Source organism: Hipposideros armiger, unplaced genomic scaffold (assembly GCF_001890085.2).
Source record: "Hipposideros armiger isolate ML-2016 unplaced genomic scaffold, ASM189008v1 scaffold_573, whole genome shotgun sequence".
In the NCBI taxonomy this organism is placed as follows: domain Eukaryota; kingdom Metazoa; phylum Chordata; class Mammalia; order Chiroptera; family Hipposideridae; genus Hipposideros; species Hipposideros armiger.
The window spans coordinates 726,159-753,030 of record NW_017731923.1 but is presented as its reverse complement, the minus strand read 5'-3'; the positions used below and the strand labels follow the sequence as shown (position 1 = coordinate 753,030).

At 47.9% G+C, this 26,872-nt stretch overlaps 1 protein-coding gene across 1 annotated transcript in view; it reads right to left on the bottom strand.

The window, feature by feature from the left end:
- CACNA1E (calcium voltage-gated channel subunit alpha1 E) overlaps window positions 1-26,872 on the bottom strand; it is a 536,284-nt gene that overhangs the window by 255,183 nt on the left and 254,229 nt on the right. Inside the window, exons 6-7 of the mRNA XM_019624043.1 lie at window positions 962-1,067; window positions 9-137 (exon numbers count right to left, since the gene is read on the bottom strand). Coding sequence (XP_019479588.1) covers window positions 9-137; window positions 962-1,067 — 235 coding nt within the window. The remainder of the gene's footprint in view (window positions 1-8; window positions 138-961; window positions 1,068-26,872) is intronic.

Genomic DNA, 26,872 nt, shown 5'->3' with positions numbered 1-26,872 from the left:
CTGAGGACCACAATGAAGTCCATGACATTCCAGCCATTGCGGAGGTACGAGCCCTTATGGAAGATGAACCCCAGGGCCACAATTTTGATCCCAGCTTCAAAGCAAAAGATTCCAATGAAGTATGGTTCTGTCTTCTCCTGTGGGATGAAGAACAGAGATACCAGTAAGTACCTCTTCGTCAGATGCAGGCAAAGGCACGCCCCAGCCACCCCCACCGCTCTGACCTTTCCTCTCGCCTACAGGAAACCAAGACATCTGCCCCCTGTACAGGAGGGTAGGGAGGGGGCTGGAGGACTCATGGAGTGCACAGAGCGAGGGAAGCTCGGGGGACCAGCTGCAGAGATGGATGGACGTGGGGTCACACCCAGGACCAGGCTGTTCCCCTGCAGATGACCAATGGCGCTGGCTTTACCCTGAAAGAAACGGCTTTGCCATGGCTGGGCTTCACTTACATTGGAAGCTTAAAAGCTCTCAGTCACAGGTAATCAGGCCGGAACTGCTTCCTCACACATCTGAATTTTAAACAGTTTGTTTGCTCCCTTTAGGGGGAATACATTAGGCACATGAATTATTTCTCTAAGGAGAGTATGGACGTCACGTTTAGGAAGCTCATAACCGTGAACACACACAGGCTCTGAGCATCCTCCATTGCTTTCTCCTCTCACTTCAAAGGTCCCCTAGGAAGGGAATGGCCCCGGGCCTGCCCTTTCTCCTTGTCGGGCTATAGGGCAGTGCGTGTACCGTGTTTGCAATGCCCTCAGAAGCTCCTAGGAGCAGGAGTTGAAAGGGTCAGTCCTCTTGTCCTTATGAACCCTGATGGGGTTTGTCACCAACTCATCCCTCAGCGAAGAAAAACTCCTCACAGAACTCTAAGGCAGGGAAGGAGGGCAGGGGACCAGGTGACGGAGCAAAGGAGAAGGGAGCCGGGGGAGAGACAGACAAGAGGGAAACAGGCACATACCAGTCTGCGGGACATCGGGGTCTTGTCGTCCTCGGGAAGATGCTGCTCCAGGGCCAAGACGATGCAGTTGGCGATGATGGTGGCCAGGATCATGTACTCAAACGGCGTGGGAAAGGAGGAGTTAAGGAACAGATTCACCAAAGAGAGAGGGACGCAGCCTCCTAGATGGCCATGCACATAAACACACAAGCTTTATCAGCCCCCACTGTGTCTGTGGGGTCTGCATGATTTATAAGAGCAGGCGGGCGGGCCTGCAGGACAGTGGATGGTCCTCAGCCTGGGAGGCTATACCCATCTCTGACTGGGCTCGGAACACGAAGCATCTTCTCTAAGGAAAGGAAAAGTGGAGCCAAGAAATACGAGGCCCTGACAACTAAGTTCGCGAACCTGATGTTGCTAACCTTTTTCGATATCAGAAGGATTATTCATTATGAACTTGTGCCAACTGGACAAACAGTTAACCAAGTTTACAGTTTGGAAGTGCTGAAAAGGCTGCGTGAAAATGTTAGATGACCTGAACTTTTCACCAACAGTTCATGGCTCTTGCATCACGACAATGCACCAGCTCACACGGCACTGTCTGTGAGGGAGTTTTTAGCCAGGAAACAAATAACTGTATTGGAACACCCTCCCTACTCACCTGATCTGGCCCGCAATGACTTCTTTGTTTACTTGAAGATAAAGGAAATATTGAAAGGAAGACCTTTTGATGACATTCAGGACATCAAGGGTAATACGATGACAGCTCTGATGGCCATTCCAGAAAAAGAGTTCTAGAATTGCTTTGAAGGGTGAACTAGGCCCTGGCATTGGTGCATAGCTTCCCAAGGGGAGTACTTCGAAGGTGACTCTAGTGATATTCAGCAATGAGGTATGTAGCACTTGTCCTCGGATGAGTTCGTGAACTTAATTGTCCGACCTTGTACTACAGTTAGACAAATGGTAGACACTCCAGGTACTCAGTGAACTCATTGACATGTCCGGGAATTAACGAGGGCTGAAAATGGAAGTTGAGAGAAGGGAGGGAGAGACACTGACGCCATCGCAGGCCCCTGTCCCTCCCAGTCTTCATACCACTGGAGTGTACAATGACACTTCAGCAAGGACCCAGCTGTGTCTCTGGGGATCACAGCTAGAGTCCCCTCCCCTAGAACCTCTGCTCCTGAGTAAAAGAGCTCTCAGAAAAGGAATAGTGCTCTCCACGTGAGCTCCTTTCCATTGTAATAGCCAATTCAGAAACGATTTAATGGGGCCAGGAGAAGCTTACTCTGTGTCCCACCTTATTTTCTCCTAAGCTCCTATATCCACAGGAAACAGACACACATCATGAGTCTAACTCCAGGACAGTGTAGCTGGGGCATCTAGGAACCAAACTACAAATGAATGAATAATGCATCCAGGCTTTTTTTCTGTTGCCTTTATCTGAAGACAGGTGAGGGGGCTCCCTGTGCCTTTTTGAAAAACAGGACTATGATTCTAGTGCCAGCATCCCGACTCCTGCAGAAAAGGCTGTGCCACGAGCCCAGGGCGGAGTAGCAGCAGGGACTGTTAACAAAGACAGAGAAAGGAAACCACGGGCTCCTGAGGTGAGTTACTCTACACGTTGGATTTTATTCTTTAACTATTGTTGTGACAAACACAAGCCAGCTGTTGCCCCTGGTCATGCTGAGTAACCTATGCTCTGGTAGATGCGGGAGGAGGGGGTGGGCCTGGCAAAGTGGAGGGAAGGGAAGGGATGGCGCCCCTGTCTCCCCACGCCTCCGGGCTGACTGCGTGGGATACAGGACCCAGAGCCCTCCCTCCCTAGGGAGTCCAGGAGGGCCAATCCTAACATGACCCTGATGCCTCCCCACCCCCGCCATGACATTGTTGCCAGGGGACAATGGCAAACGAGCACTCGGAGCATCTCTGAAGAGGGGCAGGGCAGAGGACCTCTGCAGGTAGAGGTGGCATGTGCAAGGAGATAGGCGCTGCCCCACCAGCTGGCCCTGGCGCTAGAATGGGAGGCTGCAGGGGCTGAGATGACTGACTTTTTATTCTCATTTGGCAGCACCATCACCTCCCCATCCCCGTGCATCCCTGAGTCACAGCCCATTCTCCAGCAGCTGGCCATCCATCCTTCCCACGCACCCCCAACACGCACATAGGACTCATACCCTCAGGGACAGCTCTGCTGGCCTCTGCTGCCTTGTGGAGCTCAGCCATCAGGTCTGAAAACTGGATGGGCTCAGAGGACCTCAGAGCCAGCCCGCTGCCTCCTCTCCCCGCTCTGCTTGCTTAGATGGTCCCCATCTGAGTGCAGCCCCACCTCACGGGGAGTCCCTCAGCACACCTAGCCATTCCTCTACCTTCAGTCTCTCTGGGGACCCAGCTAGGCCCCTGAGAGCTAAACATGCTGGCAGACACACACCATAGATGCCCACCTAGCTTGTGTGCCCATTTCTCAGGACAAACCACCCACACGGCTCACCCAGGGACCCCAGTGCCCACGGATCACAGAGGGACTATTCCCCGCTCTCATCGCAGGCTGTAATGCAAAGCTCTGAACAAGTGTCAACTGACCAGGGACCACACCAGAACCTGGTGTCCCATAAGCCCTCTGAATGGGCTTGCTTGTCCTGGGCCGGGGTCAGGCACTCAGAATTGCCCAGGCCCAAATGGCAGGATGAAGATGAGAATGCGGCAGAAGTGCTGGCCGGAGCCCCACACCCTTTCCTGAGACCATGCCTAGGGGACGGGGGCAGAAAGGGAACTGAGAACATCCTGCAAGCCACTGACAAACGACAACAGAAGTGGAAGGCGTTTAGGGCAGTGTTCCTAAAATGCAAGCCATGGAATACTAGTGCTCTAGGAACTTGTAATCAAATAAATGAGGGAAAGCCGGGGTTCTGCACAGTGAAGCACATTTCCTCCCAGCAGACTTCCCAGAGCCTGTAATACTATTACATACAGTGAGCACCACCTCCCTAGGGGGCGTTGGGAATAGCACACAGAACTCCCCACTCCGTTCACCATATAACCCTTTGGTCAGAACATCTCGCTTAGGAAAGGTGTTCATAGGGACATATTTGGGAAGCTCTGAGACAGGGCAGATCTGACTGCCAGCCCCATGAGTGGGTGGGAGGAGGGCTGCTGGCTCTGATCGGAGTGAAACTACTGTCCCTTCCCCCTCACACCCTATCCTTGTCCCTAACAAGTGTGGACAAAGTGTGGGGCTCAGCGGGCCACTCGCTATGGCTGGCGTCATCGCCCCATACAAGCTCAGAAAGTGCTCGGCAGGGCCGAGGAGCCAAGCTGGTGACCTGGGAAGGGGGACTGGGGACGTGCATGTTCTCATTCTAGCTACAGACATCATGAGCTCTCATGGGTCTGACTGGGGTTCATGATTGCTTTTGGGGGTTCGGGCTTCTTCCCCTCAAAACCTTAAAGGGATAACCATAGACTTAAAAGTAAATGAGCTCTTAGTTGCTGACCTACAGGCAAGACCATTCCTGGCAGCTGTCCACCCAGCAACACCTGCGTGGACTGCTGCAGCCCCTCTGTCCCCCCTACCCTCACCCCTTGCTCCACTAGCACACCTGCATTTTCCTAGTCAGACAATCTAAGTATACAGCTCCCTGCTAGGATCTTTAAGCTCACATAGCCCAGAAGTCCAAGTGCAGATATATGAAGCTTGTCAGGGAACGCAGGCTAGCCTCAGGAAGGGTGTGGCTGTCACCACTGCAGGGTGCTCAGGGCAGAAGAAAGGCTCTTGCCTGGGTGCTAATGAGCCAGACATACCGTGACAGGCTAGGTGTCTGGATGGCTGAGAATTCATGAGGTCTCAATGAGTGGTGCTACCTAAGGCCCTGGAGGCCAGAATCTAAGGGTGAGGGTTTCGTAATTCACAGGTTTGTGAAGGCCCCATTCCCGCGTCCTTCCCCCACCCAAAACCTCTGTCTACGGTCTGATGTCTAAAGACCCATTCGGAGCGGAGATTCTTCGGCTTAAGATTCTGAAAACTGTTCAAAGGCACCTACCCTTGAGAGGGAAGTCCCTTTAGACCTCATAGATCATCTACAGCTCAGGATGAATTCGTGTCTGGGACAGTTAAGAGGTGAGATTTTGTTGCAGAAGAAAAAGTGAGGCTGGGAATTGCAGGTATCCGTGGACTAGATTAAAGGAAGGATGGTGAAGGAGAAATCTTAGGAGGGATGGGGAGAGCAGGAAGAACTCCGGCTCTGCCTGGGTCCCTGCCACGCTCCCTTACAGCCCTCTTCTCTCTTTGACCTATCTGGTCATACTCCTACGTCAAGATCAAGGTGAACTATGTCACCTCGTCTATAAAGGCTTCTCCCTGTGCCCCATAGCTCTTGGCACTGTGCAACTGTATCATTTCCTTTCATCTTTACCTCCCCCCGAACAACGACGCCTTGAAAGCAGCAACTGTATTTTGCTCATCTCCCCACTGGCCGTGCTTAGCGGAGCTCCTGGTACACAGTAGGCACTCACTCAACATTAAATGGAGGCACGAATGAATGTGAGGCATCTGCTTGAACAGCAGCTCCATTGAGAAGCCGTCACAAGATGGGGTTGTCATCACTCAACAGGCTCAGACTGCACACCCCCACCCCTAAAGCTGACCTAGAGGCACCACTTCCATTTCCCCTGCCAGCAGAACTTTGCAGCGGGTAACAAGGGCTCCACTACACCTCCAACGGGAAGAGCCTGGACTCAAATAATGGCTCCTGGGTCAAGCGAATGCACCTCACAGGCGAGACAGAGGTGTGACATGGGAAGATCAAAGGAAGCTCCGGATCACCAAGGCCCCTAAGAACCACCCTTCATGGGACAGGATGCATAGAAGCCCCTCCTGCCAAGAATTCAGTGACTCCCATTATATTCTGTGCCTGACATAGAACGGGTGTTGGAGAAAGTTCTCTCTCCCTGGTGTCCACTGTTTGTGATTTGAGATATTAAACTCACAGAGCTAATGGAGCAGTGAGACGTGGGACCCTGAGGGCAGGGGCTTTGCCTGTCTTCTTCAACTCTGCACCCCTGGGGTCCAGCACACAGTGGGTACTCAATAATTGTTCTTTAATCAATCAATCAATCAATCAACTGATACAGCACAGAGAAACCAGGGCTAGAGGTATCCTTACAAAAGGTACCCTGTACTTTCTCCATGCTGTCTAGTCATTTGAACTTTTTGTACTATATCCTGTGTGTACACATTAGCTATTCCTAAAAAAGAAACCAGTATGCTGTTTTTAATGTTAAAAAGCAGAAGTTTTAAGGAGCAAAGGAAAAAGATCTGTCTTGCTAGAAAGAGAATGAGTTTTCTCGGGGTAGTAGGGTTATTTGCACTTCCTTCTCTACTCCTTTATGCAGTCTGAGTGTTATAATGAGCATGTATTAATTTATAATTATAAAATCAATGAGAGCTATATTTACGCTGGAAAAAAAATCAAACCAGCACAAAAACCCATCCCAACCCGGGGGTCATGGAAATCAGTACAAGATTTCTGAGAGGATCAAATACAGGAGAACAAGGGGACCGGATCGAGTGAGGAAATGACCATGAAAGTGCTTCAAAACTTGCAAAGACACCTCCTCTCCCTTACCTGTCACTGTCGGCTGGCTCGCTAGAGGCCTCAACTCATAAACTTCCCTGGCAGTCTCCCCAAACACCCCTTCACTCCTCTCTCCCTCTGAGCCCACTAATGAGGACCTGTGTCACTCCAACTTTCCCTTTCCTGTCTAGCAGCTTCAAGACAATCATTAGGGAAATGATAAAAATAGGTTCGCTTATTGATTTATCTCCTTTACCCAAAGCTCCTTCCTTCCAGTGGTTGACTTGTTTCCTTAGCAACACAGCTAATTTGAGCAGCGCTACTTGGCCTGCACACCTGCCATTTGTTCATTTCCTTCCTGAAGCACAGAAAGCTGGGGAAAGAGACAGGGCTGTCCCACAGGCTGCAGTGGTGGTTTTGGCTCTGCTTGTCAGTCGAGTGCTGGGGGCCTGGCCTGGGAGCTGAGCCCTCCCTCTGCCTGGACCAGCAGGGCCTCGCCTGTCACCACCTCAGGTACAGGACTGGGAAGGACTTGGGCCTCTAGCAAAAAATCTGGGGGGCTACAGGGGAAACATGCATCTTGAGACCCCCTAACCTCCTCTCCTCTCAGCTGCCTGGTCTCAGAGCCTGTGACATCAGAGCACTAAGGACACTGAATGTGCTCAGAGGGACTGAAGGGCCACCAGGGACAGGCAAGCAGAGAAAATGCTGTGCTCTCTCCCTGACTCCAGGCCTAATGGAGAACGTTCTTCTGTGGAGAGGAGCCTGTGGCCACTCAGGCACTTCCTGTAAACCCCTGGGGAGTCTAGAAGAGCCCACAGTCTCAGAGGAAGCATGCCTCAGCCTCCTGTACCCGGATCCACGCCTCACCCCAGGCCCAGAACACACTCCCTACAAGAACGTCTGTCTCCTTTCCGTCCCTTCCATTCCAGCCTCCTGCCACTGGATGTCTGATTCTGAGAGACAGAGGAGTCTAGAAGATGGCCTGGGTGTTTCTGTGCGTGTCTTTCCTCCCCTCCCTCAGCTGCACATTAATATCATTCTAACGAGTGGGATGTCCACTCAAAGACAGTCATAGAGAAAGAGTCCCGCCTCATGTGTGCCTCCCTCAAGCACCACACTGAAGAGACATGTTAAATATGAACGACAGTGAAACACGGCTATCCAAAGCTTTAATGCTACTTTTCTTACATAAGAAGACTCAGAATTTCCTTGAGATCTGCAATGCGATGGAGAAACCAGAACCAGCGTTTTCACTGCAAAAACCACCCAACATGGTACTACTCAACCCTCACCATCCAGGCCCACAGAACCAAACAAGAAATACAAAAAGGATCAAAGTCTAAAATGATACATGACCAAGAAAGCCTTTTGAAAACCGGAACGTGCTCCACAAATGCACAGTCGTTTTTATTACCCTACTAAGTCAATCTTTAAGCATCTGCTATGGCTGTAAGCTTTGAGAAAAGCATCTGTGAGCGGTCACAGACTCTCCGGGAGTGGGCTGGCTGGCTGCAGCCATGGGCTGACATTGAAGAGACCCACCACAATAAAGGATTTAAAAGAAAATTACGGTAATGGGTCTCTGGGAAGACAGCAAAGACATTTGGCCCAGAACTTCCTGGGAATATGGCAAACACATCCAAACACCGGTCCCCAGAGGAGGATTTATAAAGCTGATGGCTCTGATGCAATTTCTCCCAGTGATTAGAAGGGACATTAATCACACCCAAGGCCAAGGCTTAGAACAGAAGGGGTTGAACCATCACAGAAGTCCGGCTCCAGCTCCTACAGACCCTGATGGAAATGCAGTGATATCATACTGGTGAGATCATATCGCCCTCGCGTGGGCTGTGACAATGACACATTTGTCCTGGAAAGACCAGTAATATTGAAGAGAGAGGACCTTGCACCTAAAGCCCAGACACAGATAGAGGCACCAGCAGCATTTCCACAGAGTGTGTCTGCTCCCCTCCTGTCTCCTCAGCCTCTTAAAGGCTGGTATCCTCACACAGGCCAGGAGAGCAGATCCTCAGCCCGTCACAGGCTGAAAAGAACATCAAAAGCAGCCCCATCAAAACAGGCCTGGGGCCAGCTCCTTCCTGAAAGGGTATCTCACTTTCTCTCCAGATCCTGGTATGAAGCAGAAGTGAGTATGGGGTAAAAAGATGGAGATCCAAGAGGGTCTCTCAGCTAGCTTTCTCCTCCCTGCCCTGCCAGGCGAGGCCAGGGAGAGAGGTAAGCAGAGGCCCGAGGGGCCTCGGCCCAGAGCTGGCGGCGCTGGACGGGCTCCTTCTGGAATCCTTTGTACTCACTTCTGAGGCTGACCTAGCAGGACAGTAAAGCCCATAGGACTCCCCCAAAAGAGGGAATGCACAGAGGAACTGTATTCTTCAAGGTTCTGAGGGGCTCCAGGTGAATTTTTCAATTTCCTAAAAAACAGTGTTAGTCATCTGAACTCATGCCTGTGTGGGCCACCCTCATCTCTGCGGTAACTCCACGCCCTTAACTCCATGTCCATCTCTTTTCTCAGTCCTTCATTGTAGGTTTCCAGTCTCTGTCCTAGGCTGATCAGCAAAGGGTGGGCCACACATGGCGGAGTCCCCAAATGGCAGGAGGGTGGAAGCCCTGTGCTTCTCCATGTGACAGTCATCAGCATGACTCGGGCCACACATCTGGAAACCCACCCTGCGTCTCCTCCCCCACCCGTGAGAGGAGAAATGCCCAGTTAGCAAGTCGCAAAAAGAGGTGAAAGTGCTGCTTATTTCGTGTTGGCCCATGTTGTTATCTCAACTACTTTCCTTGCTACAATTTTTCTCACCACCCAACCTCATCTTCAAAAAAAAAAAAAAATCAGACTGAAAAATCAAACCCCTTTTCTTTTTTTAAAACAAAACACAAATGTTATCACGTGACTTCCAGCCTTAACATCAGTTTTTTAACTTTGGTTTCCATGGTGGTGGGATGCAACCTGCCATCGCCATGGCAACAGCGGCCTCTGTTCAAATTCACCATCTGACAGGCAGTCCTGCACACACACGTGCGCAAGCAACTCGTTTCCTTGCTCGCTCGCTCTCTCTCTCTTTCTCTCTCTCTCTCTGGCTGTCAAGAAGATGGTAATGCCATTACACCTACTCCTAAAGACTTAAGTCTTACTGAATGAAAGACAAAGAAAGCATAGCACAGAGGCAGACTCAAAAGGCTTTGTTTGCCAATACTGTCCACTGCTCTCTCAGGGAGGTCAATGGACTCAGTTACTTGAAACAAAAGATTCCCAGCATTATTACTCTTCTAATGTCGGCTTAAAGCTGCATTCAAACTTTCATTGCTTTTAGACCAAAGCATTCCCATCTAACTCCCAAAGGCCTGCCCTCTATATAAAATGACTGAAAAGAAGTTTACATTATTGCTACTTGGGTTAACGGCCACTGAGGTCAGTTCCAGGGTCATCTGAGCCCCAATTTCAAAAGTCTGGGGGAGGGGGGGGAGGGGGCGGCTGTGAGGCACAAAGACAGCACCAGCTTGTCTCCATCTTTTGCCTCAGTGATAGTCAGCTGGATAAGTCTTAACAAACTCACTTTGTATGTGTCTGACTGAATCCTGGACTCAAAACGCTGTCATTCAACACACAGCTTTGGTGATCAGGAGACAAATGATTGAACAGTACAGAAAAGGGAAGAAAGAAGGGGGGTGGCGTATTGAAAGCCTCAGGAAGAAAACAAAACAGCGGTGGGAAAATTACCTGTTTCAGAAACCAGACTCTGTGTTTTGATGACGCTCTGACGAACTCCAGCCCATCAAGAAGGCTGGCAGCAACATGCATTTAAGGGAGAGAATGTGGGCTGCAATCAGCAACCACACCCAAGTCTATACCCTACTTCGTATCAACACTCACTTTGTCGGGCGTCAGACGGAACTCTGAATGCACAAAGAAAATGAAAAGCCTTTTGTGAAAGAGTCCACTGATCATTTCTGGGGGAATTCTTGTTTTCCTTTGAAAACCTGCACTATTCCCCCAGTGTTCAAAGACACCTACTGAGTCTCCAAGCCACATGGGAAAATGCTGAGGGCACGAAGGATACTCAGCTTGTGAAGGGAAGAAGACTTAAGAGTGACCTCAGAGCTGTTTTCAAATACCTGAAGGGCTGACTTGTAACAGGGGGCTTAGATGCTGTGTAAGCTATTCCAAGGGTAAGACTCAGACCAAAGTGTGCAATACCCACCCAGAGGCAGACTGGAGCAACACAGAGAGGCAGTTCCACAGATCCGTAAGTGAATGGACTATGCATTTTGTTAAGTAGTAAACTAAGTGTTGTATTAATAAATAACAACCAGCCTCTCTAAAGGGAGAAAAGCTCTGATGTGTAGCAGTTGCCAATTTCTGGAGTGTAAATACTCTCTCCCTGGCCAGTGTCAACCTGCCAACTTGACATCAATACTCATGGAACTGGGAAGAGATACACACATTGGTCATCCAGGAGCTGGGACTAGCCCGCTCCAGCACACCACGTACTGTAAGTTCCTTGTCTCTGGGAGACCATGAAGGGTACTGAGGAAGAAATTCCTGTGTCTGAGAGGAGCTGAGCCGGAACGACCCTCATATGCCCAAGGGTTAGTTAACAAATGAATAGGGACCAAGGTCAGTGAGTCTCTAGTCACTTGCTCAAGGGCCTCCTGGGTCAGGATGACTCACTGTGTCCTGTCCCCTAGCCTCAAGTTGTCCCCTGAGCACAATCCGAAGACACAAATCAGATAAAAGACTCACCTCTCAATCTAGAACAGGGGTTGGCAAACTGCGGCTCGCGAGCCACATGCGGCTCTTTGGGTACGTTCCATCTCAAAAGTTTGCTGACCCCTGGAAGAGCAAATCCTGCCCCTCACGACAATTTAAAAATTACTCAAGAGCCATAAATATATTTTTACAAATAAGGAAAATTTAAAGTAATATTATAAATGAAATACTATGATAGTTTTATTTTCATTTTTAATTTTTCTAAAGAGCCACATGTACGTACCCAAAGAGCCAATGTGGCTCGCGAACCGCAGTTTGCCAACCCCTGGCAGCTCTTCCGTCTCAAAAGTTTGCCGACCCCTGATCTAGAAGATCAGTGGATCTTAGCCTTGGCTGCATAGTAGAATCACCAGGAAAGCTTTTAAAAAGTAAAAATACAGGTAACCCATCTCCAAAAAGTCTGATTAGTCTGAGCTGCTGTCTGGGCATCCGCATTTCTAGGACTCAGGCTGATTTAAATGTGCAGCCAGGGAAAAGAACACAGCTTTAGATGCTGGAGGCAATGAAAGCTAATGGTGTCCTCAACATCCGGTGACATAAGTGAGGACATGAGAATCCCAGAGACACAACGGGAAGAACAGAAAGGTGCCTTAGCATTCTAATAACAATTCCAACCCACTCATTTGACAGCTGTAGATATTGAAACAAGAAAGGAAGAAGACTTTTCCAGAGCCAGGATGAGAACCCTGAAACCTCTGTGGATTGTCAGCCTCATGCGCTGAAAAGCTGAGGAATCTATTCTCAAAGCCATCTGATAAAACTTCCTCGGGCTTCTTGGCTTGCATTGAGCGTTCAAAAAGAAATGGATCTTTTTATTTGAGTTTACTTCCTCCATCCCAGGACTACTCAATTGCTCTCAAGAGCATAGCTCTTAAGGCAGGGTCTGGATGGTTTACCTTTCTTAGGGCTGCTGAAGGGTCCAGGAAGCATTCTGGGATGAGTGCTTGCCTGAGCATCCATTCTCCCATCTGCTGAGCCATGACCTTGGTTTTACGCTGGGTAGAAGAGCACTGCCTGCTCAGTGCAGCCCTATCATTTCATAAAGTTCTCTGACAACTCTCAAGAGCTTCTTTGTGGCAACATTTTTTTGGAAAAAGAGGGTACTATCCGTTGCTCTGAATCACTTTTTCCCATTCTCATTGGATCTGTGATGGTTGGCTTCTCTTGAATTATCCTGCTTTTATCCATTCCCACTTTTTCTTAATTAAGTCCTTTCTTATTAATCACGATCCCTATATCCAGGCTTTTATACTCCAACCCAAGAGAAATACCAAAAACACATACTTGTTAACTAACAAAAGGATGAGGGAGCCCCAGAAGGGGATGAGGGGCTAGAAGGGAGATGACTGAACAGAGAAAGGGACTAAAGAAAAGAGGGGATGTGATAAAAAGGCGTCAGGAGCCCTGGAATTCTAGTCCCTGCTCTGTCACTTACTAAGGGACCTGTGGCCACTCAACTTCTCTGGCTCTCAGCTTTCTTACAGATAAATGAGGGTTTGATTGGAGTTTCTCTTAGGTGCCTGTAACTCTAACATTCTATTATTCTCTGCTGCTAATAGGTAACATGATGAGAAGGTAAGTTAGGGGAACGAAGGAACACCCATTATTACAATTTAGAGAAGGCATTTTTGGTGAATCTACTAATGGGGACACTGAACAGTAACAATCAAAATGGACATTCTGGCACACCTAGGAATACCTTTAAAGTATCTAACATCAATGGGAATATTTCTAAATTTTCAAGAACCAGAGCTCCATGACAAGCTGGATTGGCTAGAAATGTCTCTTAGAGATAAGTTAATAAAAGGCTAGACTCCGGCCGGCCGAGTGGCACGTTGGTTAAGAACTGGCTTGGGACTCCAGAGGGCCCCGGTTCAGATCCCACATATGAGGGCCAGTGACACTGCCCTCCACAGCTAAGATGCTGAACAACAGCTCAACCTGGAGCTGGGCTGCTGTGAGTCGCCAGCAACGGCGTAGGCTGCAGCCCCTGCTGCAGTGGGTTGCCATGGGCTACCATGTGTAGCCAGCAGCCAGCGTGAGCGGCCCTCAAGCCACCGTGAGCTGCTGTCCAGAAGCCGGCAACTGATCTGCCTCGCCTGTGAAGAGAGCAATGATGGTGCCAACTTGGGCCAGTGAAGCGACGTCCTCCACAACTAGACTGAAGAACAAAAAGACAGCAACTTGTCTGTTCCCCTTCCCCCAATTCCCCAGCGCTGTTCCCATCCCCCAATTCCCCAATAAAAATCTTAAAAAAAAAAAAAGGCTAGATTCCTCATGCAGTAGGGAGTGAACATAAGGCTGCTTTTCCATAAACCTATTGCAAGCTTTTCCTACAACCTCTATCAGGATGCTAAAGTCTTTTATGCAGCCCTCTGTCCCCCCAACCCCCATTTCCTTCACAAGCTGCAAAGGCAGAAGTACTCAGTAAAGTGAAAGTTTGAGAAGAAGTCATTAAAGTTGTCTCCTCCATGCTACAACTCATACTACGGGTGGCCCAGAAAATAGAGGATGGAAGATAGACTTCTTTGAGGGCTGGAAGATAGAAAATGGACTTTACATGCTAATGATATTAATAAAATATTAATACATTTTAATAAAAAGGAGAAGGAGAATTGGCACTTCCAAATCAAAGGTCCTTTGCAGAGTGACCAAAGAAGTGTGGCAGCGGAGCTTTTGGTGAAGGGAAGACAAAATAGCACAGAGCCCCAACTGCAACTCAAGCTCACGTCCCAATGACACACAGCAAGATGTCTCAGCCCCATTTCACAATGACCATGACGATGGGTAAGAGATCTTTGCTCTTCTCTCATCTATCAATCCTTTACTCCTCCATGGGTTTAGTCTACCCACTGGGTTCACAGTGTCATCCTACAAAGATGCTCTGGTAAGGAAGAAGACCTACTCGTCTTCCGGTGTGACCTGAGGCAGTGCGGTACAGTGGGAAGAGAGCAGCCAATGGAGCCGGTCAGACCGTATCTACCTGTGACCTTGTACTGAGGAATGGGTGACTCTCCAGGTCGGGACCGTGGTCCCTAGAGAATGTTGGTAAACATCATACGACAAAAATAAATGAAGAGAAAGTTGTTCTGAGCCCGGCCTCTCACAAGTGGAAATGTGGGCAGCTGTTGGACGGCTCTCATTTCCCAGAATCCATTCCTTTGCTTTGCTCTTTTGAGCCTGTTTACTGATGTTTGTGAAAGCAATGAGCTCAGTCTTTCTGAGCCTGTATATTCAGGCTGTATATATTTGTCTGCTGCTCTCTAATCATCACCAGGGAAAGAAGTTTCTCAGAGAAGATGGAACAGCCTTATCTACAGAACTTGGGGGAGGAGGGGCAGATGGTGAGATCTCAAAAATAAGTAAACACATAGCTACATAACTATCTATGAGGAGAGAGCATTATCTCGCCAAAATGCCCAGATCCTCTGCATTTATATAGGCCCATAATCCCCAGCGCTGTCCCCTCCTCGTGTTACCACCCACCCCACCTCCAGACCAGCCCACACCCTTCAACTCCTCCTCATATCAACAGACCAGGAGAACATATGCATCTTTGAGCATCCATATGGCTCAGTTATTTCATAAATACAAATTCCAATACAATCCAAAGTTAGCAGAAAGAAGAGGCAGTTCCTTTAATTTTTTTAAAAATATTTTTTAGGTCCATTCCCTAATTTCTTTTGAGTCTTCTGCCTGGTTTCCAGAAACAAAGTGGCCCATCCTAATTCTCCATTCACATGCACACTAGTATCCAGTTTCCTCAGGTAAAATGTCCTCTGGTATCCTGGTCAGATGAACTTCACCAAACCCATCAGGCAAATGTCCAAGCCTCTAATCCTTCTGGAATCTTCCTCCACAGTTCATGGAACCCAATCTTGACTCCCTTCTCTGATAGAACAAAGATGGAAAGACCTAAAGACCTAAAAACCTGAACGGTCAGGGAGTAGTTAGCTAGGAGGCAGGCACCTGAGAAGAAAACTACCCAGAGGCCAAGCTGGGGCTCCAGGAAGGGTCCTTCCATGTGCCACCAGTCAGACCATCTAAAACTTCTGGCTACCATGTACGTGCCAACAAAAACATAATTGAGTGAGTTTGTTTCAGGCTGATGAAAACCTGATCTGTTGTTATCAAAAGCTTGCTGGGAAAATTCAGCATCACTACTGCGCCTGAAGATCTTTTTTTCTGGGTTATAAATCCAATGTGTCCTTAGGGATAATATTGGTATAAAATCGGCAATGGAAACATGCGAAGAAAGACAGGTGCTGATGTAGATGTTTTAAAATTTGTCTTAAGAAAATGTAAACCCAGTAACTTTGAGAAGAAAAATAAAGATTCGTGGAAAGACCACCTCGCTGCAGCGGTTGAGAGCACAGGCTCTGAGCCGGGCCTCCAGCTCTCACTCACTGCGTAAACGGGCAAATGAGTTCACCTCTCCAGGCCTTAATCCTACCAACTGCGAAACACAGACAACAGGAACGCATATCTCTGTAGGACACTCACGAGGAATAACCGCAATAAACCATTTAGCACAGTAACTTGGCACCTAGCAAATACTCAATAAATGTTAGATTTTTATGACCTCTGTCAACATTAACACTAGTACTGATGTCTAACATGTTTACAAAGGGCTTTCATGCATATCAGCTGATGCTATCTCACAACAGTCTTGTAAGGAAGGCAAAACAGGGAAAGTGACCTCCCCCAAGGTCATGCCTGAGGACTCTAAGGCTCAGAGAGGTTATGAGACCAACATGAGGTCACGTAAATGTTGCCTGGCAGTGCCCAGGTTGGAACCCTGACAAGAGGCAGGAGAAGGTAGATGGCATTGTTAGAAGGAGAAGGCTTAGCTGCATAGGCTTAATGTCGATTCATCCAGAATTAACTGGGTACTAACAACCAAAATTTATTTACAGCTTACTATGTGCCAGATATTGTTCTAACATTTTACATGTGTGATCTCTTCTGATCTTCACAAAAATCCTGTAAGATATACCCTATAGGTAAAAATCCTATTTCCATGTTATGTTTGAGGAAACCGAGGCTCCCCCAAGGCACACAACAGCTAGAAGTGGTGCAGATGGTACCAAAATTTGAATCCAAAGGCCTCATTTTTAACCATGATGCTCCAATGTTCCCAAGCAAGGATAGTAAATCCTGGGCAAAGCTTTCATTAACTAGGCACTGGGCTCGATGACATCTAATATCCCCTAAAACTCCTGAGATTCTAGGGTTCGACACTTCTCTTGTCTAGTAAAGCAATAAAATATAGTCTGTGAGTCTCTGAAAATGATATCTAGAGTGGATTTTGGAGAACCAAGATGCTATATGGTAGCCGAAAATAGACATGAAATAGTCATACAAGTGTGTGTTGATTTTAGCAAAGCATGTGACAAGGATATCTCACACAATATTCTTACAGACAAAGTAGAGAAATGTCAACTGGCGAAAGCACAGTTCAGAACATTTGAGAACAGCTGAACATTCAATGAGTAGTGACGAACACACTGACGATGAGCAGAGGAGAGGCCCCCCAATTCTAACCATACTTTATTCAGTTACTTAAATGAAAGCACATGCCTATCTGGTCTGCTGAAGACATAGAGCTTAGGGTGGAGAGCTCACTCATTAAACAGCACAGTCTAGAGACCATGTGTAATGGAAACCATTTAAACTTCTCTGACCACTAAGGTTCAAGGTTACTGTTGGTGACCTTGGGCAAGTGACTTAATCTTCTTTAGCCTCAGTTTCCATACATTTAAAATGTGGATAACAACGATCTCATTAGTTTGATCTCAATGACTGTTTTGTTTAAATGCGGAGTCTGAAGTTTGATGGCTGCTCAATGAATGTTAGTTCCCTGTCACCATTCAGAAAGGATTTCTACAGGATGGACTGTTGGACCAAAATCAAGGTGATAAAATGTACTTGAAGTAAACACAGAGTCCCGAATTTAAATTCAAAAATTAAATTGAATGAGAACAGAGTAAGGGAACACTAACTCTGCCATCAATTCATATTAGAAGATCTGGGGGTTTTAGCTGACTACAACCTCAGTCAAGTCAGAAATAGAATGCCATTTCTTTAATAAAAAAAAAAAACTAAACTAAAAAATATTATTTCAATTTAAATGAATGTGTTACATGTCAATGTTAATAAGCACTGTTCTATGTTCTGGTAATTAAAAAACTAATGGATAAGGCCCCCTCCCTCAAGAGATTTTAAACCAATACTTAAGCTACATGGTAAGTGTTACAATAAAGTAATAAACTAGGTGCCATATGGGCACCCAGAGGAGGGAGCTGGTATTCCTCTGCTGAGAAGAATCAAGGAAGGCTTCATGGAGGCAGTGGCCACTGAGTACAGTCTTAAAGCCCAGAAGGCAGAGGGAGAGAGAGAGAAGACACTCCAGACAGAGGGAGCAGCAAGTGCAGAGGCACGGAGGCCTGGGAGAGGATGATGCCTTCCGGCATTAGTGGTTCCTTGGAACAGCTGGAAAGAAGGCGATTATGGTGGTTGAGGCAGGTGCTGCCAGGTGCAGAGTGGATCATGAGAAGCCCTGCAGACCACACCAGGAAGCCCTGCCTAGTTACCAAGCAAACAAATGACAGAACCCAGACAGGAACTTAGGCTTTCTGACTCATCCTCTAGCCTCTCTGCCTCTGTTGTTCTGTTCTGTAGCCACTACCCACATGTGGCTATTTGAATTTAAATTAAAATTAAATAAAATTTAAAATTTAGTACTCAGTCACAAGAGCCCCATATCAAGCGCTCAAGAGCCACCCGTGGCTAGTGGTTACCATATTGGACAGCACAGATAAAACGATATCCGTCATCATAGAACGTTCTCACCAACAGCGCTGCTCAGTTCCATAGGACCATGAAGCAAACAAGAAGTAGATTGGGTTTGTATTGCTTTATGAAACAGAAACAGGAAAAAAAACAAGCAGGTAGAAAAGCTATATGGAGGAATATTTCAACTTCCTGCGCCTTATGTTTTCTAGTAATGGAAGAGCACCCTGTCCCTGGAAGCTAGGTAGCCATCCATCAGGGTGATGCAGAAAGAGTTCCTGAATTGAGTGAACTGATTCTAGCTGGTTGGCCGGAATGTCTGTGTTTCATCATGGCCGTCTAGCTGATGCACTAGCGCAGACACATATCCCTGTAGCTCCTTCACGGGAGTTCCTGTCATACTTGTACCTAAAGGCTATGATGTTGGGTTGGGAATCACTATTTCTGACAGCCCAGCATCACAATATACCAGAACGTGGGAATTTTCTAGCATAGTCAGCGTTTTAAAATTGTGGTCCATGGGCCCTGTCCCCCCTGTCGCCCCCCCGAAAATGAAGGCATAATTGTATGTGTATTTTTCAGGAAAGAGGAGTCCATAGCATTGATCAGATTTCAATAGGATTTGTGCTAATATAGAAAGCAAATAAATAAACACTGTGCTGGAGGGACCTGATAGTTCCAATTCTCCAAAAAGATTCATCTCTATGTCATCTAGATGGTCACTCAGGCCATTCCCAACTGTAAAGTTCCATTGCCTTGAGCATTTAAAGACCATCAACTGCAACTGAACAGTCTGAAGTCAAACATCCCCTGACCTTTACCAAGGAGAAAGGCGATGGGAATAGAAAAGAGCATGGAAACAGCTCAAGGCACAAAAGTTGGATAATTCAGTCAAGTTCAGGAAGGTATCATCTGTCAACCTCTTGCCATTGGAAGCTCTCTTGGAAATACTGGTGGTTAATTTTAGTCTACAGAAATACGCACACTCAGTTCGATGCAATACCAGCTTACTAGCTGGAGAACTTGCCCACCAAATCTAAGACCTACTGAGCTCTCCATCCATTTAGAAATAAATATTCTAACCACCACCTGACAATACGACAGTTGTACCGGGATTCATCTCCAAGTCCTACAGTATTTCTAGAGCTGAAAAGACTGATTTCTAGAACAAGGCAGTTATCTGGCGTAGCTGGAGATGAATGTTATGGTTAATTTAACACAAGAAAAGTGATAAAGAGCTCCTTTCTATAATCAGTATGGATTATAATTTGCAAAAGCTGTGACACAATAAAGCGTGTGCACTACTGAAGCCATGTTGGACCTAATGTAATGAATGCTTCATTGCCGACATTCAGAAAGCACTAGGCGTTTTGCAGTGCCTGGGGGCCATCAGTGCAAATCTCATTCGTTATTGTACTACAGATCTCTGGGTGCCAATTAATAAAGAGTTCCGTTTAACAGAATGCCAGATAACAACAAACACTGTGTACTTTTTTCACAACCTAGAGCGATCCTTAGCAAGATCGTAAAGTAGGGAAAGCTTGTCTTTTACAGCCTCCAAATTCCTGTGAAGCGAACTCCCTCCCAGCCAACCAGTGCCCTCACTATCCTAGCCACCTCCTCTCCTGCCACAAGGGCCACACCAGGTCCCACAGGTCCAGGTCATTGCAACACAAGGCTCATCACAGGCACTTCATTAAGGCTCGTTATTAATCAATAGTAACTGATGAACTAAATAATTTAACAACCATTTACTGAACATCCACCAAGTGCTAGCATTGTGCAAGGTACAAGAGTTCAATGGGGGGCCGGCTGAGTGGCTCAGTTGGTTAAGAGCTCGCTCAAGAGTGTGAGCCCTGAGCAACAGCAGTTCGATGCCAGCCCGAGCTGAGCAGCCGCTGAGCTGCCAACAGGTAGCAGGATGGCTCAGCTGAAAAAAAAAAAAACCAAAAAGAAAGAAAAACAAGAGTTCCATGGGGCATGTCCTATGCCTATTCTCACAAGAGCCTGTTCTCAGTTATATGGTCAAAACATATAAGAACTAATTCTAAGTTGATAATGCCATCTATTAGCTTATTAGGCCACCCCACCCAAGATCATCTGCATTTTGACAGAGAAATTTCAAAGCTTCACTTCCCGAACCCAAAGAACAAGCTTTTGTCATCAGCAGGCTTTCAGGCTGATATATGAGAGATTTAGGACGGGGGCCCTCCTGAGCAATTTGTACCGCTGGCCTTCTCTAAAAGCACTGCCAAAGCAGGTAACAAAACAATGCAGAGCAGTGGTTCTCAGAGGATGGTTCCAAGGCCAGCAGCAGCCGTGTCACCTGGGAACTTGTGACAAATGCAAATTCTCAGGCCCTCCTTTCATCCTACCCAATCAGAAACTCCGGGCATGAAGTCCAGGAACCTGTATTTTAACCACCACTTCAGGAGAGTCTGAGACGCACTGAAATTTGAAAACTAGTGGTGTTGAGTGAATATGGATGACTTCAACACAAAGAAATTAAAAGTGGAATTAGCCTGGATGCTGGTGGAATCACCTGCTGAAAAGAAAAAGTCACTGACAGAACGGTGGCAAAATAGCTCCCCAAAGCGCACAGCTGGAAATTGTCGGGATGTTAGTGAGTGACTGTTGAAAATCCATTTCATGCTTCTTGACTTTGACCAGCCCCATGAGACAATGGTGTGGAAATTGAGAAAGAGGCACAGAAAGTTTGAAAAACTTCCAACCTACAGCTAAGCAGAAGGGTGGGAAAGACTTGGGAGGACTCGTTTCCTCTTCACCATGGTTTTCAGAGCCTCTCCTCTGGGTCCAGAAGCACCCTGCACCTCGGGCATGAAAATGATTCTAGAATCTGCTCCCCAGCAAGCCTCAGCTCCTATCATCGCCTCTAACCTGTTCCCTACTGCTCAGCCACACCCTTCTCATCCCTCCCAGAAAGGGTAGGAGGGAATAAAGACATCCCACCCTGCCCTCTGGCTTTAATGAAACAAGACTCTAGAAAAGCCAGGGCATACATCAGAAACAGGCTTTCCAAATTCTTCAGAGATGGGGGAACCAAAGGCAGCAGGACCAAACGCAGCAAAAAAGAAAAAAATAAAGAGCCTCAAAATTATGCAGAGCTCCAACAGTGATTCAAGTCAACCACCCACAGAGGAAAAAAACCACATGTGTCACAGGCACCAGGCAGAACCTCTCCCTGAAGCCCCTCGCGTGGCTGGACCACAGGGGCCTGAAATTGAAGCCCAGCTTGGTGTTATAGTCCAAGCCCTGCCCACCTGCCTCCGGGGGAGCTACTTTAAAAATGGGTCTACTGTAGGCCTTTAAAAAGAAAAATTCAAGAAGCCTAAGAGTGGAGCTGTGTAGTCCTACAAACTTGGAACGCGAAATGCAATAAGAAAAGACACTCCTAAGAAGTAGGCACTGCTCTGCCAGGTGCAGATAAGTGACAAGTTTTAAGTCACTCAGAGCTGTTTTGAATCTGGCCCATTTCCCCCTCCTAACCATACCTTCTGGCTGTTTCCCCGCTTTCCAGAGATAGGGACATGGGGACTCATAAATAGGGTTAAGAGGTCATAGCCAAAGATTGGCCAAAGGTACAGGGAATGGAAAAAGGAAGTAAACAAACACTGTTGGGGCACTCAATGGGCCCAAGTACACCTCAGACACCTCCTTGAAGTGACTTAAAGCATAAGAGAGGTCACTAGGTTGCAGGAGCCGAAAGCCTTTGTGTTGCACTTTTTGTCCTTAAAGGCAATGCTGGAAACATGACTGGTGGCCCACAAGTCCTCTCTGTGTGCATTTGGAATACTTGAGAAGAGAGATGTTGATACAAGTCCCTGGCATGTTTATCCCTCTTTCAAAGGGACTGTTTTCAAAGCGACATGGTGCTGGTGGTGGTAGTGGCGTATGTGTGTGTGCGTGTGTGTGTGTGCGTGTGTGTGTGCGTGTGCGTGTGTGTGTGCGTGTGCGTGTGTGTGTGCGTGTGCGTGTGTGTGTGCGTGTGCGTGTGTGCGTGTGCATGTGTGTGCGCGTGGGGGGGGGAGTGTTATACACTAATTTCCGTGCCTGTTCCCCGCTCCAGATTCTGATGTGAACTCCCTGGAATTTGGAAAGAAACGTTTACAGAGCCTGCTTCTTAGCTTAGTCTCCGAGCATTTATCAGTGTGAAGATCCAGGATGACTAGAGGATTCAGAGTGACAAGCACCTGCGGACATAAATATCTACTCGTTAACCGTGTTCTCTGAACACAGGGGAGTAGCTGCATGTTTATAGGCCCCAAACGCAACAGGACTGAGGAGGAAGTGGTCATTATAAAAACAGCAAGAAAAAGCTCGTTAAGAGCCATTCCCACCCCCCACCCCCCAGCAACCTTTCTCCCGTGTCCTGGTCCCACTTAGCAACAAGGACCTAATGGACAAAGGTGATTTGTGAGGCTGGTCCTCTGCAAGAGATCTTGCTCATATCCAAGAGGAAGACAAATAACCTTCCTTTTTCTGAAAATCCTAGGAAAAACCCACACATATAATGAATTATTCACAAAGGCTGAACCTAAAAATGAGACACAGAGAAATGTAGAAAGATCAAAAGGGCGGAGGGCCAGGCAGAAAAAGGAACTGAAGGGAAGGGCTGGCCTCTCTCTCCTCGAATACAAAGGTGTTCATTACAGTCACGTTTAGGTTCCCTCGTTCACATCTTTGTGGTCAGGGATAACCAAAGTAAGATGGTCCGAGATGCCTCTGACAGGCTGGCTTGCCAGGCTGGGCTTTGGCTGGAGAGCTGCATTTCCCAGGCAGCCCTGCGACTGACAAAAGGGAAGTTACAGATCTGCTGGTGCAACACGGGGTCCAAGGGCCTGCGAGACTTCTGATAGCTTTGCAGATCTTGAGTCAGTTTTATTTTAGCGAAGAATAGGAAGATGGAAAGAAACCAGCTGTTCCTATAAAGGAGGGAATACCTACATTTTGCACAGTGACAGCTAAAAAGAGATTAAGCACTTGTGGGTGGAGCTAATAATTCTAGAGTCTGGCTCTTTCAGAAGATAAAAGGCAGGGCTTTCTCATCATGTTCCTCCTCCTTTAATTCATAGCGTGCTCTGCCCCCACTGTAGGGAACGCAAGTAGGGCGATCATGACATGCAAACCCACAGACAAAACTATCACCTCCAAGATATTTTTGCCATCATCCTCCAGTCATTCATTTCTGTCCAACTCTTTCACTCCGCGTCGCTTTCCAGGTGGCATCCTAATGACAACTGGTCCCCACAATGGGACATGGCCCATTCCGGAGGAAACATTAACCGCACCTCGTTTCAAGGGCAGAGCCAACAGGCCATTTGGAGCCTGTCCTGGGACCCTCAGGAATATGAACACCTGTATCCTGCAGCCTGTGCCAGGTACAGTAGCTATCTGTTTCTGTTTTACTGTCTGCATCCGTGCCCAGGTCCACAGCAGATGTGAGGTCTTTCTGCATGGCCTGCTCATAGGGTGTAATCACAGGCTTCATCCTGGTTAGCTGCCACTCTCTGCCCTAACCAAGGCACTGTGACTCATGATCCATTACAGTTACATCAAATCTGAAGTTTTGCCAGGATTACAGTTGCCTCTCCCGCAAGGTGCCGTATATTTACAGGCAACCAAAGCAGGAGAAAAGCAGATGAATATCCACAGGTTCCCTGTAATGAGCTTCATCATTGCAGTGGCTGCCAATGCATTTGATCTTCCTATTTTAAACCATGTTCGCTGCCACATGAAACATGTGCTCCCCTGAGGAGATGACCCACGCCATCAGTGGGGGGAACCAATCTCCCCCTGCCCATCAGGGGCACAGAGTCTCCAAGTCAGACATTCCACGTCTTCACTCCATTCTCTCACCTGGGAGAGGGCAAGCAAGTGTGGGGCATCTCACAAACCATGAGGGAGACCCTGTATGTCCACAGGGTCACCAGGCCTGGGCACAGAAGGGTTGGGGCTGGAAAGCATATGGCACAGGGAATGTGGGATGACATTCAGAGCAGCCAATTCCCTGAGAAAAATGACAACTCTCTCGTTAGATCTATTAAATGAGCAAGAAAGAAAAGGAAGAATCATATAAAATGTAATACCACGATTGAAATCAGATTAGCTTTTTTCCAAAAGGTTATGGTATCCCCTGCAGAAGAGCGCACCGTAAGACAATAAAATTATCTGCCTATGCCGAGGTAGCCCTCAAGACAAATGAACGAGTGGGCAGTTGAGGTGCCACCATCTTTCATGACAAGTCTGGGTTATTTTAGGCCTTCCTTCCCCTAAGAACTAGACCTTCCCTATTAATAACGGAATAAAATTACCACTGGCCCCCTCAAGTCAGAGTCCTGCAAGTATAAATTAAATCGTTCCTTTTATTTAACTGATCTTTTCAGCCCAATCTGACTCAAGACCAGTATTACGCAGTGTTAAGACACCATCACCGTTTACGGAGGTACACGCTACCTTTCCTAGTCCAGTGACTTTTCTGCAGCCAATAAAAAAGGTAAAAATCCCCGAATCCGTCGAGCACAAATGATCAAGAACCTCAGGCACACGGCATGTGCCTGTGCCCGTTCGAAGCAGGTCTTGACATGTTTTCTGAACATTCTTCCTTTTTCAAAACTGTGCCTCTAACAAGGGGTAAGGAAGCACTTCACAAACTTTAACGTGCATACACATCACCTGGGGATGTTATTAAAATGCAGATTCCAGCTTGGTAAGTGTGAAGTGGGGCTTTGGGAGGCTGAAATTTTAACAAGGTCCCTGGAGGGATGAGAAGGCTGTCCCTCGCAATCTCTGAGAGGCAAAAATATATTGGGGCTGTCGGAAAAGTCATGACGTATTTTTTTCCTATGTTTTTCGCTGCAAAAATGCGTCATGAAATTTCCGACAACCCAACAGAAGACTCAGCTGAGCCAGAACTCAGGCCCCTCCCTTTCAGGTATACTGAAATTTCTGAAGGACTCCACTACTACTAATAGCTAGTGTTTACCAGGTGATGAGGCAATGTTCTAGGAACTTGATACATATGAACTCGTTTAATTCTCCCAGTAGCTCATTATTATTTGCTTCCTTTTACCAATAAGGAAACTGAGTCGCAGAGTAATAGAAGTAACTGATCAAGGCCACAGAACTGGTGAAGGAACTGGAAAAGGAACCCAGACAGCCTAGGGCTAACGCTTCCCTGATAAGGTCAGCTCACACTGACTCCCAGTAGGTAACAAGCACACGCTATTTCAGGAAGCTGGATGTTTAGAAAGAGAAATGAGAGTTGGAACTTTAGATGCACGTGGTATTGGAGAAAACACAGAACCCACAGCAGCACAATTTTTCCACACGGTCGCCACCAGAGGGAATGTATACTAGTCAGTGATGTTGTACAGCCAGGAGAAAAAAGCAAACATGGTGTATTTTATATTTGCCAACAGGCCTCCTCTACACACCTTAGCAGATGTTCTCCAAACACTGTTACAACCGCCTACACGCTGTAGAGCCACTGCGAAAATTCCCAACTCTGGGGATAGAAGAGACCATTGGGATGGGCTCACCGCCAAGGCACTGAGAATAATACTGAAATCAACTCCCTGGCCTCCCTTTGACTCTTTTTTGACTCTTTAGCCTATCCTGGCCAGAGGCATGGAAAGGGCGGAGTAAAACCCACAGTGCACTTTGCGCTCCCTACGTCTGGCAGAAAGGCGGTGTCTTTCCAGCAGAAGAGAAAATCCTGAACAGTAGCCACCGCGTGGTGTGGGAAACATGCTCGAGATCCCAGCCCCGGAGCCTAGGCCCAGACGGAAGTGCCCGAGGTGCTGAACCCGGGTGGACGCGGAGCCCTGGTCGCCTGGGGAGTTTTGGTAGCGCGTCCAGGGCACCAACGATGGCTGCGGGCACTTTGCCACCCGCGGGGCTTTGTCTACTGCAAGGAAAGGGAGGACGCCTGAGTAAACACGCCCCTAAAAGAGGGGCACAGGAAAGCAGCACCTGCTGGGTGAGAAATTTTAGTGTAGAAGGCGGGCTGGAGAGGGGGGGCCCTGCTGGGGAAATCAGCAGAGACCTGCTTAGAGGAGTGTTTGCAGCCGCAGCACGCAACACAATGAGATCTGTCCGCTTTGTGCAGCGCTCCGGCAGTCTGGCCTGCCGGACTGAGCCCTTCCCCTCCCCAGTACCCCCCACCCTAGGCACGTTCAACTAAGGGACCATAGAGCCCCATCTCTCGGGAGGGGTGGAGGGGAGGGGAGTGCAGGGCGGAGGAGAGAGGAAGCCCAGACAGACAGGGGTGGCTGTGGGGGGATGCGTGCAGCAGCAGCAGCAGCAGCAGCAAGAAGATCTGCTTAGAAATGCTCCTTCGTTTCTAATGAGGGGTGCTGCCTGGAAGCACTACGCGCCAGCCAATCGCGGTGCTGCTGAGACAGGGAACTAGAGAGGAAGGGGGGAAGGACCAGGGTGGGGGTAGCAGGGAGATGCCCAGGCCATGAGGGGTGCCAGCGGCACATCTCACTGATATTAGGGACTGAGTCTGGCTCGAGCTGCCTCCGTGCTGCACACCTGGAGGGTGGGGGTGGGGAGGAGGGAGGAAAGAGAAGAAGAGGTGGGGCCTCCTTTGCAGGTGCATCCATCCCAAGAAATGTCTCTCCACAAGCGTCAAAGTCCCATGTCTCCAAGGCTTCCCCCATATTTACCACTAATCATCCTCACCACCCCAGCAACCCCCAATTCCTAAAGATCTTGCCAGACACCCTAATTCCTAGTGAAGAATGAGGCAGT